General features: G+C 37.8%; 1 protein-coding gene across 1 annotated transcript; it reads left to right on the forward strand.

Annotated features, from left to right (window-relative positions):
* The first annotated feature begins 530 nt into the window (after window positions 1-530).
* On the forward strand, window positions 531-16,311 carry DACT2 (dishevelled binding antagonist of beta catenin 2). Its single transcript, XM_012549470.3, has 4 exons — window positions 531-1,348; window positions 10,266-10,398; window positions 12,805-13,092; window positions 14,314-16,311. Exons 1-4 carry the CDS (start codon window positions 1,043-1,045, stop codon window positions 16,104-16,106), a joined length of 2,520 nt encoding a protein of 839 aa, XP_012404924.1. The 5' UTR covers window positions 531-1,042; the 3' UTR covers window positions 16,107-16,311.
* Window positions 16,312-17,237: the final 926 nt, after the last annotated feature.

Genomic DNA, 17,237 nt, shown 5'->3' on the forward strand with positions numbered 1-17,237 from the left:
TGCCCCTTCCCCGGAGTCCGTTCTCCCCCAAAGTAAATTCCTAGAGGAGAGGCCGTTCGTGTCTTTAGTTCTGTGACGCTGTGCCTTTTATCTAGATGGCACATTAGAAAATGCTCATTGAATCTGGCTGAATTGAATTGAATCGAGTTATTCAAAGTGGTTTCCTATCTGAATATTATTCTCTTCCTCCCCTTCCTCTCTCCTTCCCTTTTATTGCCGAGACATTAGGCTAACAAACAAAAAAAAAAATACTACTTCAGTGATTGAATTGAAGGAAAAGTTGGGAATTAATACTTCAGAGACCGAAATCTTGCTTTTTTCTTACTATACCTAACCGACAGGAGGGAGAGAGAAAGACAGAGAAAGAGGGAGAGACAGAGACAGAGAACGAGACAGAGAGACAGAGAGAGCTCAAATACTGCTACCCAGGAGGAAGCTTCTAATGACTGCAAGGAGGATATAGAAAGAGAACGAACCCCCGAGAATCGCCCCTGGTGGAGAGTGGGTCATTAGCAGGGGCTGGAAAGCCTAGGAGGGACTGTGACCTCAGGGTGTGTGGAATTGCGCCTTCCCTATAGAAATTCCCCTCCCCCCCCACCCCCCTTCTCCTGGATTGCCCCGAGCTGAGGCGGGGGACGGGGCATCGGCGGGAAGGAGGAGGAGAAACGACGGGGGAGGGCTCCTGAGCTCAGCTTCAGTCTCTATATCAGCATCCAGCCAGGTAACTGGCTGGCCCGGAGGCTCCCTAGTGCTTCACGAAACGCCCTGCTGCGGACCTTCGCACCACCCCCTTTGCTCTAGTCTCGCCTCCCTCCGGCCCCCTCACAATTCATTTCGCCCTTATTCCCTCTACCCCCCAGCACCCCGCCGTCTTCCTCAGACTTGGAAAACCTTGCTAGTCGCGCTTTACTCCCTCCTCCTGAGTGCGGGCTGGGGGGCGGGGTGCAGGACCCCTTCCTCTGTGGCCCCGGCCCCCGCCCCCAGCACACACTTCTCTCCCCTTCCACGGGTTATGCCCTGCCGATAGTGCTAGTCTTCCGACATGTTGATGGTAAGCGGTCAGACCGGGATGAAGCGGCCAACTGAGGGCTGGGACCGCGGCCGTGTTCGCGAGAGATTGCATGCAGCCCTAGCCGGCCTCCAGGAGCTCCAGGTGCTGAGGGACAAGCAGCAGACGCTGGTGAATGGGGCTCTAGCCATGAAGCCGGCGGCGCCCCCGCCACCCCCGCCGCCAGTTCCTCGGGCGCCTCGGCTCCCGCAGCAACTGCCCTCGACTGTCCCTGCGGGCGACTCGCACAGCAAGGAGCATAGGCTGGAAGCCACTCTCACTGCTCTCAAGGAGCAACTGGTAAGGACCGGGGACTGAAAGCGAGGGGAGGGGGAAGACCGGTGAAAAAGTCTGCATATCAAGCCTTAAAAATGACGTTGGTGGCTGTGCCAGATTTTAATTTATTTCTGTCTTGTAGCTTTCAGCAATAAATATTGATTGATTGATACGACGTATCCCTTTGGAGTCGCTTGGCTGAGGAGGGGGAGATATTGAGAGCAGAGCGGAAAAGGGGTGGGGGAGGGTTTTTTTTGTTGTTGTTGTTGTTTTTTGTTTTAACAGAGTTCACCTTAGTAGAACCATCGGTATAGAAAAGAATAAGGAATGTGTACGATCACTCTAAATAGAAGTTAATTGGTGACACTTATAAGTGTAATAAGTAACATCAGTATATTTATTCATCAATATATTTATATCATAAATATCTAGCAATAAATAACGTGTATACTACGAAATTGGTTCAAATAGGATGTTTATAAATTATTTATGGACACGTAACCAGTTTGTGTGTACTACATATATAGAGTCTTCTTGCTACATAGATAGAGTCTTATTGTTGTTTAGACAACAGAAACATTTTTAATATCCCGTAATGGGAGGCTTATTGATGCTCTGTTTTTTGCTCTATTTTGCTTGTCAAATGACAGACTCTCGATGCAACTGGTACATCTAGCTGGTGCATTGAAACGCGGCGTACAGCGCCTGACTGCAAAGTGCCAACTAGATTGGGTTGAATAATTGTGAAGTCATAACAACTGCATGTATGTTTTGTATGGGGGTCTTTTCCGTATTAAAACATGGTCATTGCATCATCTTAACTGTGAACACGTCAAAATACTGTATTCAGAGGAGTTTTTAATTGTGAGCATTTCATATTCTTATTGAAATTGCTTTTGTGGTAAACATCTTTGGCTTTCTCAACTCTTGTAACCGTTTTGTATTCTAAGATTCTCTGGTTAGCACAAGCTTTACCTTTAGCAATTAGTGCAAATACAGATCATGTAGTTCTTTGTAATACAGGTTCTTATAATCTTGAATTGTAGAGTTTAAAATGTCATTTATAGTGCCCCCAGGTTTTTTTTTTTAATTATTATTATCTAGTATATAGTTCTTCGCCTTTTTAAACATCTGATATTCTAACTTTAAAAGACTTTTATTCTGTTAACTCTTCAGAAACTCTTTTTAGAGGCTGGTTCATAGTTAAATAGATACTGTGCTGCTCTAGCAATGATGAAACTACAATGGTATCTATCAATGCAGTCACTTGGTTGACTTGCTAACTTGAGGGATTCAAAGTATGGGCAATCCAGTCTCATTGTATTTTTCTTTGAATGTAGAAGCTATTATAAATAATTGAGGCAATGAGAGATTTTGTCATTTAGCCTAGAGTCACACCTTTGAGAGGAACTACAAACAGAATCTAGACATCTAACTTTTTGTTCATTGTTCTATCATCAAATCAGCAGCAAGTGCTGCTAGGTAATAAGCAACAGTGTGTGGCTTACTACATTTGGGGCAAATGTCATGTTCTACTTCTGTATTCCTTATTGCAATTGTTGACATAACAGCTTATTCTGAACATGGCACTTATTGGGGTGGGCTTTAGGGACAGGAAGAATGGCCTGGAACTTGATTGTAATTGATGTTTAGTTTTTGGCCAAGTATGTCATAGCTTGAATATATGTATTACATTTATAATAGAAAGGAGCTGTTGAGATGGTAACTTGAATTGTTCTGTCAAAGAGGGTAAGAAATGCAGCTGATGTTTAACTTGGTTTAAATAATATACAAATCAAACTTCTAAGTACTCAACCTCTAATTACAAGTAGCCTTTTGGAGCAGATCAAACAACTTTTTAAAATTATTTTTACTTTTTTAATATGGGGACCAGAAGGAATACGCAGGCTTCTGTCTTGCAACTTTATTCTTGGAATGGATTATATGTGATCAAAATAGAAGAATAATTGAATTTGTGTGACATCAGCCCAGTATTTAACACTTTAATTTTTTCATACAAAGGGAAAATTAGGATTGAGATTAGTTTCATAAAAAAAAAAAAAAAAGATTCCTTTAAAAAACCTTTTTCCCCTCTTGACAACACTGGCAATTACACACTTCAATAACTTAAAAGTTAATTCAGAGCTTCTCCCCCACCTCCATACTAGTGTTAAGCTTGGTCATCAGTTTTCAGTCAGGTGTGAAGGCAAAGAATATTTAACTGATAGCAGCTTTATTCCACAGATTCTTCCAAGTGAAAATTAGCTTTAGTATTTCAAAAGATTTTCCAATGCAATTTGGAAAACAGCAATAACATGTTAATTAACATTTATAAAAATAGGCTTTGATTGTAGATTATTGCATTAATCTTTCCATTTCTTATCACTATTATAATTATATAAATTGTAAATGACACTCATTTTATCACTGTAAATACAACACAGGGGAGCTAAAGAAGGGTTAAATTTAAGTCCAAAATTTGAGTTTTCCAGTCTAATGGAAATGCCTCTGACTCCTAAATCAAAACCATCTGGGAATGTATAGGCAGTTGATAGAGTTATTTACTTGTTTATATCTTCTAAACAGATTCAACATTATTTACAAAGTGGATGGCATTCTCTCCACTCCTCTTTTTTTTTTTTTTTTTTAATTAGTTTTAAATTAACTTAGAAGAAAATAGAGAATCTTCATTGTACCTGGAATGCCCTGAATTGTATTTTGGAAGTTTGTTTTTTTTTTTTTTTCCACCAGTAGGTGTTGCTGGAGTCAATGTTGCATGGGCCAAAGCTTCTCTAAAGGTTATAGGGTCTTTCCTGCTCTTGTAGATTTTACTGAAATTGACTTTGCAGGTCCAGTCTTGTTGGATAGCAATACAATAGTTCAGTTTCATAGACAGGCTCCAACTTCTATCTTTGCTGCCACAAACTAGCAGCCTGACTTTGTAGCCAAAAACTTGGTGCTCTTGTTCTAATCCTTGTCTTGTTTTCTTCTTTAGTTTATGTTCACAGTTACTTTTCTGTGAATGTCAATGAAGACAAGTTTGTATGGATATTTACTGTCTTTTCTCAAAATTTTCCAGATGGCTTTCATATCTATCTGTATTTTTGAATTCTAGAGGCAGGTTTATTATCCATCTTACCAAATGGACAGCTGAGGCCAGAAAAGTGAAAGGATTTATTTGCTCAAGGTCACTCAGTGAGACACCATAATTAGTAATAGTATTATGCAAATCTTCTCTCTAGTATGCTTTCAATAAGATTGAACTGTCTTTTTTTTTCTACCCAGATGGAGTTAGGAAGGTTCTGATCTATTTCTAGGGAGGGTAGAGGTAAGATTCAGAGTTAATATGTGTAAATGGGAATGTGAAATATCCTCTATAGTTATCTTTTCTTGCCTATCAAAGAGAAAGGCAAGGCCTTATGTCACCTATTAACCATGATTTTTTTTAAAAACAGTCATATTAGCCTTATTTCCCAAGCTTTCTACTGAATATTATAAATACTTAATAAGTGCTTGTCATAGACAAAATACTAAATCCTCAATATAGTACAAATTCTCAAGGAACATAAAATTAAATAAGGGAGAAAGGACTATACAAGTACCTAGGTTATCAGAAATAAACAGAAATTAGTGCTCCAGGAGAATTGTTGTAAAATGTTTGAAAAGGATCACAGATGATGGAGTTATGGAAGGAAATTCTTCAAGAAAGAGGTGGAAATTTAGAAGGGAAAGATTTCAACACATGGAAATTGGAGGCAACTGAGGGATGGACACAAGAAAAAGATAGAGTGACAATAGGGTTCACAAACTCGTCTAAATCAGCCATAACTGATAATATGGAAAGGGGAGTAGTATAAAATGGATAAGTGTCATAATTGTTGGATTGGTAGAATAGGAATCAGGAAGACTGGAGTTAAATACATATAATCTATGTGGTCCCAGGAAAGTCACTTAACTACTATCAGTCTCAATTCTCTCATCTGCAAAATGGAGACAATAGCACCTGCTACCCAAGGTTGTTGTGAGGTTCTACTGAAATAATAGCTCATAGTGATATATAAATGTAAATTATCAGAAGATAAAGCTAGAAAGGGAACCAACTCTATTGTGGAGAGTCTTAAATGCCATGATCAATCTATATTCATTTGTCAATGAAGAGGCCAGAAATTACTTGAGTAGAGCAATGATATGATCATAGCAGGAGTATAAACTTTGATGGTAGGATGAAGGGTGGATCTGAAATGGAATGAGACCAGAGACATGAGGACTAGATAGAAGAAAGCTGTTAAGATCAAAGAAGTAAGAACCTGTATTGGTATGATAGCCCAATGAATTGGAAAGAGAAGCATGATTCAAGAGGTTGTAAGAGAAGGAAGAATCAAAATTAACTCCAAGATTTTGAGGCTAGGTAACTTAAATGATGACAAAAGGACTAGGTAGATTTAAGTGACAAAAAGGTTTTAGAAGAGAGTATGGTACAGTGGCAAGAGAATTAGATTTAGTGTCAAAGAACCAGGATTTGGGATCTGAAATTGTTACCTACTGCCTGTGTGACAGCCAAAAATATAAAAGCACTGTACTAAATGTCCTCTAAAGTCCATTCCAGCCAAAATATATGATACCATGATTTTAAATGAGGAATACAGGAGAAGGAATATAAATATATTTTGTAAAAATTTTTTTGAGGTTTTCAGTCTAATTTTGTAATTAGTCTTTTTGTAAAAAGAAAACACCAAATCAATCTTTAAATCTTTAAATCACTAAGGGAAGAAAAGTAGATTGTAAAGAATACACCTAAAATCAAAAATGTATAGATGACCAATATATAGTTCCTCAGAGGCCATCCAATTTTAAAGATGAGGAGTTAAGGTTAAGTGATCATACCTCATATGATACCTAGACCCTAATAATAAGTATAAGAAATAGTATTTGAATTTAAGTTCTTCAGCTTCCCTTTTCATTCTCTGAAAGTAGCTGATGTAACTTTGTAGGTAGTGAAGGCATCATAATAATTGCTGCTACACAGAGAAAGAAAATCAGCCTGAATTATCTACACTGACTCCCAGTATCTAGAAACTTTGTTGTGTGTTATTGGTTCAACTTCTAGTCCATTTTTCTGGCACATAGTAAGTGTTTAATAAATGCTTACTGACAGCATACTGATAGTTGCTATATAATAAAATAAGATTTCTCCTTTCATATGTGTATCAACAGAAATGATCTTGACATCAGGATTGGCCATTGTGGAAGGTAGGAGAGGACAATGAGGGGGCTTTTTGCAGTGGTCAAATTCCATATATGAATCATTTAAACTATCTACCCATTAGTTAAAAAAAAAAAAGCTTGTTGCTAAGAAAGCAGTTAATGAACAGCACAGAGACATAAAAACCTCATGGTAAGGGACAATGGGAAGGGTTAACAAGGATGCTGTAAATCATGAATGTTGGTTAAAGTGCTATAAAAGTGCAAGCAGGTCCTGAGGATGTAATAAATAATCTGTGAATACCTGAAAGCCTCGTTGTAGATTTTGTGAACCCCCCTTCCATTAATCAGAAACCACAGTCTAAAGAACTAGCTGGCCAAACATTAATCACAAAGCAATTAATTCCAGAAAAAAAATAAAAGACCTATTTCTTGCAGGGAAAGGACCCACTGTTGAAGTCACTTGGTTTTTTCCCCCTTTCCAAAAAATAAAGGGAAGTCATGTTTTGGAAGTGAAAAGATAAAATAAAATGGCAAATAACTTAAAATTAAAAGGAGGAGGGCTAACAAAGAGCTTGGCTTTCTTGGTCCTATAGGTTTTGTTTTATGACAGGAAGAGGGGGGAAAAAAAACACCTGTTTTGTTAGGAAGTGCTTACAGACTCTTTTTGTCTCATTGAATTTAACTACCTTTTTGTACATTAAAAAGCAACAAAGAAACTTGCACCTGTTGCCTTCCTAGTGATGGTGGCTCTGAGGCAATTTTGAGAGTCCAGAAGGAACTTTGGAATCTCGATCTATTGTTTTGGGTGATATAAAATAGTGCTTAGAATAGATAATTAAGAAGAAAGCACTCACCTTCAAAGGTGAAACATTCTTGTTTACAGCTTCCTTTGGGATGTAACCATGGATTAGACAGTCAATGCTGATGACACAGTTTTTCTATAGATAATGCTGAAAGTATTCCATTCTGAAAGAAGACCTAATATTTGGGCATTTAAGCAGAAACAGCTGACTAGATCTCATTTGGGGGAAAGAAAAAAAGGTTTTCAAGGTGATGAATGTGTGTGTATTTGTGTATGTATGTCCCCACAAGCATACTTATTTTTTTCTCTTTTAAAACTTGTAGCAAAACTATGTTAGAGTAAATATTGTAAAGATAGTAGTTGATTAGAAGATATAGATATCTGTATATGTATACATATATACATATGTGTATATGTACACTCACCAATGCCTATATTTGTATATATACATGAAATATACACGAATAAAGTTTCATCTGTATAAGATTCCCGTGTTTGTCCTGAATCACAACTAACACATGGCCTAGTTGGGCCTTGGACCTATGTCTTCCTGATTTCAGAGCCAACTGTCTATTTCCTAGCCTATGTTTCCTCTCAAAAAGCCCCCTTTTTCTACTAGTTTTATATATTTTCTTTTATACATTTTGTATTCATTTTTTTCTTCAATTTAATTAAAATAATATTGATTATCAATCATAAACATCTATTAAACACTTACTATGTATCAGGCACTGTGCTAAGTGCTACAGATGAAAAAAAAGGGAAAAAATGGTTCCTGCCTTCTAGGAGCTTACTGTGGTAATGGGAGAACACTTTTAAAGTTCAAGGAACTAGATTTTAGTCATTGGAGATGTGAAGACCACACACACATACAAAAGCAAGACTCTAGAAAACCCAATCTTTGCCTACAAGTATATAATCTCCTGAGAGAAAGTAATAGTTATATCACATGTGTAAATAAGTAAATACAATATAATTGGAAGAGAGAGAAAATTCTAATGCTAACAAAAATAAAATGTTTTGATATTTAAGTTCTTATTTCACCTCTTCTATATCTAGGGTGAGATGAGGAAGGTGATCAGGGAAGGCTTTAAAGTAGTTGACATTTGATCTAGGCCTTGAAGGAAGATTAAAAACCCATAGTAGAGTTGAGAAGAGAGTATATTTCAGTGATAGGGGATTAACAAAGAGCAACGGCATTGCTGAAGAATGTGAGATGGTGTGTCAAGTTCAGCAAGCTGTTCAATTTAGCTGTAGTAGAGCCTATGTATAAAAAATGATGTGAAGTATGGATAGAAAGGAAGGCTAAAACTGAACTATGAAAAGCCTTAAATGCTAGATTGAGGAATTTTGTGTTTTATCCTACAGGCCATGCAGAGCTCTGTGTCTTCCAAAAAGGAAAAAAAAATAAGGAGTGGGGGAATGAAAATGGAATGAAGAAAAAATAATGAAAGTAATTAGTTCAAGAGTGTAATGATCAGATATTGAGCTATGGCTGTGGCTATATTAGTACACAAAGTTACCAGATGCAAGAGTAATAAATAAGACTTGGCAAACTCATTGCATTGGTAATAGGATGAAGAAAAGAGAAGAATAAAAGTTTCTAAATGGACTAGGAGAATAATGGTGCCCTCAATAGTAATTGAGCACACATTTAAAGAGAAAAATAAAAAGAAGTAGTTTTTAATCCTGATCTAACTGTTTTATTCCTTGTGTGACCTTGGTCAGGTCTCTTAAAAACTGAGCTTCAATTCCTCATCTATGCAATGAAGAAATTGGATTACATGACTTCTAAAATTTCTTCTAGATCCAAATTTATGATCTTGTCTTGAATCTGATTTGTCAATAGAACTACTAGGTAGAAATGCCCTAGAGGCAATTAGTTCTGTGTGACTGGAGTCCTGGTCAGAGATTAGGGTTAGTTATTGTGTGTTTTAGATTCATTTACATGAAGATAATAATTGAACCTTTGGGAGTAGATAAAATTAACAGAAGGGCTTACCTTTTCTAGGGAAAAATTATAGAGCAGAAAGAAAAAGAGAGAGAGGAAGGGAGAGAGAGAGGGAAGGAGGGAGGGAGAAAAAATAAAATAAAGCCCACTCTTAGGAGTTGATCCAATGGTAATCCAATGGTTACCTCAGCAGTATAAATAAGACCTTAGGTTCTCAAAAGCTTTGCTAGTAGAAAACTCAGCACTGATAGGTCTTGTCAAGGTTAAGTACCTCAGAGTAGGATAGCAAAGGATTTCATTTGTTGCAGTTATATGTGATTTTTCATGAGCCTATTTAGGGTTTTCTCGGCAAAGATATTGGAATGGTTTGCCATTTCCTTTTCCAGTTCATTTTTATAGATGAAGAAACAGGAAAACAGGATTAAGTGACTTGCCTAGGATCACATAGCTAATTAAAACTCAGACCAGATTTTAATTCATGCACTATCCAATGTGCTACCTACTGCCCAATAAGGAAATTCTAGAGATATTCATTTTCTGAAAGTTACCCACTGGATGACAAATTCACTTAGCTGAAATTACTCATGAAATCATCCTCTAAAAGATTAAAAAAAAAAAAAAAAAAGTTTGCTACCTGTAACAGTGAGAGGAATGTTCACATTAATAAAATCACCAGCATTTCTGAGTGTAAACATAAGTCAGCATGGTATGGTAGATAGAGACAGCTGACTTCAGGAAGACATGAATTCAGTCTTACCTCTTAGTACAAATTGGCTGTGTAACCCCAGGCAAGTTCCTTAACTTGGTAATCATCCAAGCAACTGTCCAAGACTAATTTGCAGCATTTCCTCATCAAGTTTCCTACACTAGTGAAATCATAGGTTTGGCTAAAACAAAACAAAAATAATAATGCTTTTGGAATTCAGATTTTAATTTCAATTCTCCTCTGCATTGCTTTTATTTCTCCACCCCTCTTTTCCTAGTCACGTTTAAGAAGACAAGATGTTGGCCTGAAAACTCACTTGGATCAATTGGATCAGCAAATAAGTGAACTGAAGTTGGATGTAAACAAGACTTCCAGTGAAAACCTTGATAGTGACAGCAGGCCCAGTTCAGGTAAGAACCCCAGGAATGTAGTTTTAGGGAAATTATCATTACAATCATACTGATCCCAGCTTAGAAGCATTAGACTGTAATGTTTTCATAAACATCCCTTTACTATTAATATTAGCCAAGAAAATCTGACCAATAAGTCAATCAACATTTATTAACCAATAAAAGCAAAAGATGGATCCTGCCCGGAAGGAATTTACAATCTAATTCAGAAAGATAGCATATAAAAAATAGGTGAAAAGGATAGCCTGAGAGAGTTGGGGAGAAGTCCAGAGGAGTTCAACATGGTAGGAAATGATAAAATGGCTCATCAAGACATTCTCTCTAAATGAAGGGGCTTTGAGGAATTTCTCAATCCTTCACCTCTCCTCTTAGAGACAGGGAAGGACAGAGGGTACTGAGGAGGTATGGATTTCACAACTGAAGTGATTTTGCAGATTAATGAGATCTTTTTGAAGAATATTTTATTTTTTCCTCAATAGTATTTTATTTTTCCAAATATATGTAAATATAGTTGTAAACATTCATTTTTATAATGAATTTATTTGTATTCCAAATTTTTCTCTTTTTCCTTCATCTCCCCCCTCCCCAAGGCAGCAATCTAATATAAGCTAAACATTCCTTTTTCACATATTTCCATATTTGTTATATTATGCAAGATAAATCAGACTAAAAGGGAAAAAAAAAAACACAAGAAAGAAAAAGGCTAGCAAATAAACAAAAAGGTGAAAATGCTATGCTTTGCTCCACATTCAGTCTCCATAGTTCTCTCTCTGGATGCAGATGGCATTTTCCACTCCAAGTTTATTGGAATTATCTTGAATCATTGCTTTGCTGAGAAGAGCCAAGTCCATCATAGTTGATAATCACATAATCTTGCTGTTACAATGTGTACAGTGTTTTCTTGGTTCTGCTCATTCCATTCAGCATTAGTTGATGTAATTCTTTCCAGGCTTTTCTGAAATCAACCTGTTCATCATTTCTAATATAACAATAACATTTCATTCATATACCATAACTTATTCAGCCATTCCTCAACTGATATTGATTAATATTTTTAAAAGGCATATAGTAATGTTTGATCACTTGTAGAAATTGTCAATTCAGCTTAAGAGACAGAGTAGTGTTGGATTTAATTGCAAAAAAAAAAATACTTTAAAAATAGAATTCAATTCAGGAACTCTGAATTTGTAAGTCAAAGATATGTTATTTACTACTTACATGACTTTGGGCAAGTTATTTCAATACTCTGGACTTTTTTCATCGATAAAGTGAGGATGTTCTGAGGTCCTTTCACATTCTAAATCCTGTTATCATCTGTATTAATAATTATTCCTGCAACCAGGCAATCATTTGGTTAATAATTTATTGACTATTTCATTTTTTTCTCTTCTCAAGCCCTAGTTCTATTTCTTTTCTCCTTATTCTCAACAGATAGTGAGCTTCCTTTTTTTTTTTTTTTTTTCAGAGTTGACTGACATAAATATCCTTAATTGTCTTCTTCCACTAGGGAGTATCCTCTCTATTTTTCTTCCAACCTTAAAATAAACAGTTCTTTTATTCCTTTTAGATAGCCCTCTATATTATCCCTTTCCATCTCCTATAGGACTTTGTTTCATCCCTTCTCTTGAAATATCTTCTGTTGGATAATCTTTTCTCTGTTCTCCCAACTTCCAGTCTCACCTTCATATCCACTCCACCCTTCATAAAACTATCAAAATAATCTTTCTGATTGACCAACAACCCTGTTACCCTGTTGTGTGCTCAAAAACAGTCTAGTAGCATCTTATGGCTATGGCTTAAAAGCCAAACTCTTTAAATTGGTATTTCAATATGCATAGACCTTCTGTAGTCCACCTCCAAACTTATTTTATGCTATTCCTTTTTGTATATTTTCTATTTTATGATATTGGACTATAAGCCATCTCCTGATCTTTCTCTGGTGACTCCTCCATGCATTCACACAACCCAACCCACATGCCTATCATGAACACTGCCTTCCCCTCCTCCCTGTTTGTTAAAATCCTTTCCTTTTTTAAGCCTAAGTCTGATGCTACTTCTTCCATGAAGCCTTCCCTAATAACTCCTCACATTTTCCTAAAATATCAACTTAATCTATGCTATGCTAATTTATACATGTACTTTCCATGTCTCCTTTAATAGACTATAAGTCTCTTGAGAGCTGGGTCTATGTTGTTCTTTCATTTCTCCTTCCTAATACCTAAGGACAATAACTGGTTCCTGACTAATTGAAAGATGTTTGCTAAATTGAATTCTGTATATCTAATAAAAAAGGACAGAAAAAGCAGAGCTATTATGTGAAAGTTAACAATATGTCTGGTTGGCAGCACAAATCTTGGGCATTCCTAGACCACCATGGTAATTTAATATTTTGTTTACCCTCTCCAGGCTTTTATGACTTGAGTGATGGAGGATCCTGTTCTTTGTCCAATTCCTGCACATCTGTCTATAGTGAGTCCATCTCCTCCTCTCATAGCAGCTTGCTTCCTGGCATCCACACTCCCAAAGTCAGGCTCAGTATCTTCGACTACCGCCCCAAGTCTGCTGATGAGACCACTGTACATAGTGCCCATCTCCAACCTCAGCAACTTGTCAGTGAGAATTGCTGGATCAAGGGCAGCCCAGAGAATGAAGCTGAAACTGTGCCCAAGTTCAAGCCAAGGCCAGTTTCCACAGGTAAAGTAAAATCAGAAAATAGAAAGACCTTTTCCCTGTCTAAAAATGATTCAGAAAATTCATCATAATTCCTTATATATACATGAGTCTTTTAGTCAGTTATAATGACTATTACTAAAATAGGTAAAGAACTGATCTTGCATTTAATGACTAGGTAAATATGGTTCTGGTTTTTGAACTAGATTCTTAAGTAGAAAAGAAAAATGACCATCTTTCTCTGGTCATTGTATCTTAGTCATAATTCTAGCTGCATTCATTACTTTTGTTACTCATGTAGTACTTTTGATGGAAAGAACCTTAAAATGCAAATCAAAAGACCTGGATTCTGGTCCCAATTCTATTTCTTATGACTCATGGGATTCTAGGATCATTGAAAGATGTGATTTTATTCATTTCCTCATGTGTAAAATTGAGAAGTTGGACTACAATGGGTTTTTTTTAACCTGGGATTCATCTACTTCCTTTGTTCAGTTTTTAAGATATTTAATGATTGTATTTCAATATAATTGGTTTCCTTTGTAATCCTGTGTATTTTATTTTATACATTTAAAAACACTCTGAGCAGGGGTCCATTAGCTTTTCCAAAATTGCCAAAGGTGTCTGTAGCACAAAAAAAGTTAAGTTTAGAACTACAACTACATGATTTCTAAGGTTTTTGCAAGTACTAATATTTTTATGATTTACTTTTTTAAAGTTTTTAAAAAGATATCTCTAGGACTATATGCTGGTATATAAAGAAACATATGAGTGATCCCTTGTGCATATTAAAAAAAAAATTTGTATTGCCTATGTTGATGATTCTTCCTTTGACCTCAAGCGATTTAATTAGCATGAGTATTCCTTTTGCCATTTCTGAGTATAACCCTTCTTTACCTGGTGTGTTGAAAACATTTCAGCCCTTGGGGGGGTCAACTGTCTTAAGATGAGCCTTCCCCCAGCAGAGTTAAGCTGATCATCAAGAAAATGCTGCATGTTCCAGCCTGGCAGCATTTGTGATTCATTATAATAGCGTTGGAAATCTGAGAATCCCCTGCAAATCAGGATGAGGCATTTGAGTAAGATTGTGGAAAAGATTTAAGTTTCAAATAGCAATTTATTTCCCCTCTAGTATTCAATGTTTCTTTCACATTACTTTGCTAAAACATTAAATGGGATGAACAAAGTATTAAATTCACTCCTTTCACCTCTTTAAGTGTTTTTGTTTGCTTTTCTTACCCCCAGGTGACCTTGAAAGAATTGTGCCAACTGATGGAAGTCTTCAGAAGACAACCAATGATCCTAAGAATATGTCACCCCTTTGCTATGGTACAGAAATTCTGTTCCATGAGGTGGATCCTAAGTATCAGAGTGACTTGGTCTCCAAGAGTGGCAGTGATAGATACCCTTACCCAAGCCCTCTGCATGCAGTAGCCTTGCAGAGTCCCCTGTTTTCTCTGACTAGAGAGACTCTAGAGACTGACAACCACTTGCCCCTCACTAAACCTATCCTGAGCATGTCAGGTCCCAGTTTGATCAGGACTAAACCAATCACTGAAGTTCCTCCTCCTGGTGGCTATATTGACAAGCTGCTCCAGCTAACCAGGGACCGAGGGAAGTACACAAGTGGCAGTGTGAGTGAGTGGGAATCAGCTAAAGGGCAGATGCCCCTGTCCCAAAAGAAGCTTGGTGGACTGAGAGTGAATAGTAGCAGTCAGGTAGAGAAGCAGGTCAGCTCTCCAGAAAGTAGACAAGCTAAAACAGGAAGAGTTCAGAGGGAGGTGCCAGATGAGAATAGTACAAAACTGCAAGAATCTGGAGAACCCTCTTTAGAGGGGGAACAGCCGGCCAGCCAGCAGAGCTTGGAATCCATGGTTACAAATAGCTGCTTCCCTGGGAAGGTCAGTCCCATTTCTGCACATGAAGAGCCAGAGGTCATTAGTCTTGAGCAGGAGTCATCTTCCTGCTCCCAAGTGCACCAATCACATCTCAACATGGCTCCCCAAAGGTCAAACACCAAAGTTATCCTGCCCCCCAAAAAGGTGGGCAAAAAGGGAACCACTCTCGTCACAGGAGAGTTTGTCCATGCTCAGTTTGTCCCAGGAGAGGCTCACTTGATGAGACTGAAAGCAAGCAATCTCAAAACAAAGGCTCTGAAAGTCAAACGAAGAAGCAGCGATAAGGTGCTGAGACTTGGGAAGCAGCAGCCCGTGTTAGCAGAAAGGCCACGGGGAATGCATGCAACGTCCCGACTGTCTACAGAGTGGAACCCTTTTCCGAGGTCCCACGGAGGAAAGAACCTCTTGAGGAGGACAGCGTTTGTTGGGGAAGTGACCGGCCGATCCTGCTCAGAATCCAGCCTCTTTCCTGTACCATTTCACATCCCAGCAGTAGTGTCCCGACCTGAGCTTTATCCATCCTCAGCGCATCCTTTGTACTCTTTGGAAGCGACTCAACTCAATTTGGTAGCCAACGGGGGTGCCAAAAAGAAGCAACAGCGAAAATGGCAGTCGACTGTGGAGATCTCGGCTAAATCCCACCTGGCGAGTTTTCCTGCAGATACCGGCTTAGCCCTGCCCAGGCCACCTGGAAGGAGAGCTGGAATCTTACGCACTATGAGTGGGAGGTCCCGGCCCAAGCTACCCAATCATAACGCATATGCCAAAAGTGAGTCAGACCACTCCGAATACTCAGCCGAGTGTGCCTCCCTCTTCCACTCCACCATTGTGGAAACCAGTGAAGATGATGTTAGTGATTACACTGCCAACTGTTTTGGGGATAGTGAGTCTGAAGACAGTGACTCAGAGGGGGCTTGTAGGAGCAGCGAGAGCAGCCTCACTCTAGACTATGAGGAGGCTGTTGGGAGTGAGCTGATTTGGCCCAAGGCCATTGTCCAGCAGCCCGTAAAGGTGCAGCCTGCCTTGAAGTCATCTCACCATTCAGTGCCCAAAATTTGCCGTATCAAGGCCTCTAAGGCCCTAAAGAAGAAGATTCGGAGATTCCAGCCAGCATCTCTAAAAGTTATGACAATGGTGTGAACAAAAATGTCCCAGCAGAAATCAGGTTGACTTTAGAACAAGATGGGTTGGGGTTTAAAAAAAAAAAAAAAATTGCATCATGGATGAACCAGAAATGATGCTCCAAAAAGGCCAAAGGACCTTTTACTTTACTAATATTGGTGTAAAAAGCAATGAGTGTAATTTCTTTATCTTTCCACTGTTTATTATACAAATATGAATTTGTGTTATCTTGTCCACTTGATTCTGTCTTCAGAAATGCTGTTTAAAAAAGGGAATTGCCTCAAAACCAGAAGTACAACTAGATTCAGTACAGTGAATATTATAATAGAGAGGTGAATGTGGAACTATCATAGCCATGACATTTCAGGACTCATTCACACTCCAATTTATCATCCAAACCAGTTTCTTACCCCCATCCCCCACTCCATGTCTTCTAATATATACTTGAAGTCAGTGGTAATACATTTTTCTCTAAGCCTCTTGTTTCCGTGAGTCATAACAGGTCTGAGGTACTCTTCAGAGCATCTATTTTTCATTTGTGCTTCGACATACTAGCCAAAGAATGATAGACTTTCTGCATTTTTATTTCTTCTACTCTATCTTTTTTTCCCCTGAGGCAATTGGGGTTAAGTGATTTGCCTGAGGTCACGAAGTTCTACTCTTATCTTTTAAAGGGAGAGGAGGTGGTTGTGAGGATAGGTGTTGGAAATTGAGTCTCCCCCTTCTTAAACCCTGATCAAGCAAGAGACTTGACTCAGTCACCTAAAAGGTGAATATTTTTTTTTTTTCTGTTTCCCCTAGCATGAGGAAAAGGTCAACTTCCCTGCTGAAGAAACATCATTTGAATTTATAGTAGAAAAATCTGTCTCCTGGATTCTGGCTTCAGTGAACAAAGTTGGGCATAAAAATATGTTTTTAAACAGCCTCATTGTCTTTTTATTATTAATATTACTATTATTCTTTCAATCTTTTTTATCTCTTTGGGGTTTGAGGGTGGTAAGAGAAAGGCACAAGTTTTTTTTTTTTTTTCAATTTAAAGCTTTTTATTGAATATTGCATTATTTTATTTTTATAAAGTTTATCCCAGAGAGCTCTTTTGGGTGAGTTAGAGGAAGGGAGAAATTCAAGCAAAAAGCTGATTTGTTTGGG

Source organism: Sarcophilus harrisii, chromosome 4 (assembly GCF_902635505.1).
Source record: "Sarcophilus harrisii chromosome 4, mSarHar1.11, whole genome shotgun sequence".
Lineage (NCBI taxonomy): Eukaryota > Metazoa > Chordata > Mammalia > Dasyuromorphia > Dasyuridae > Sarcophilus > Sarcophilus harrisii.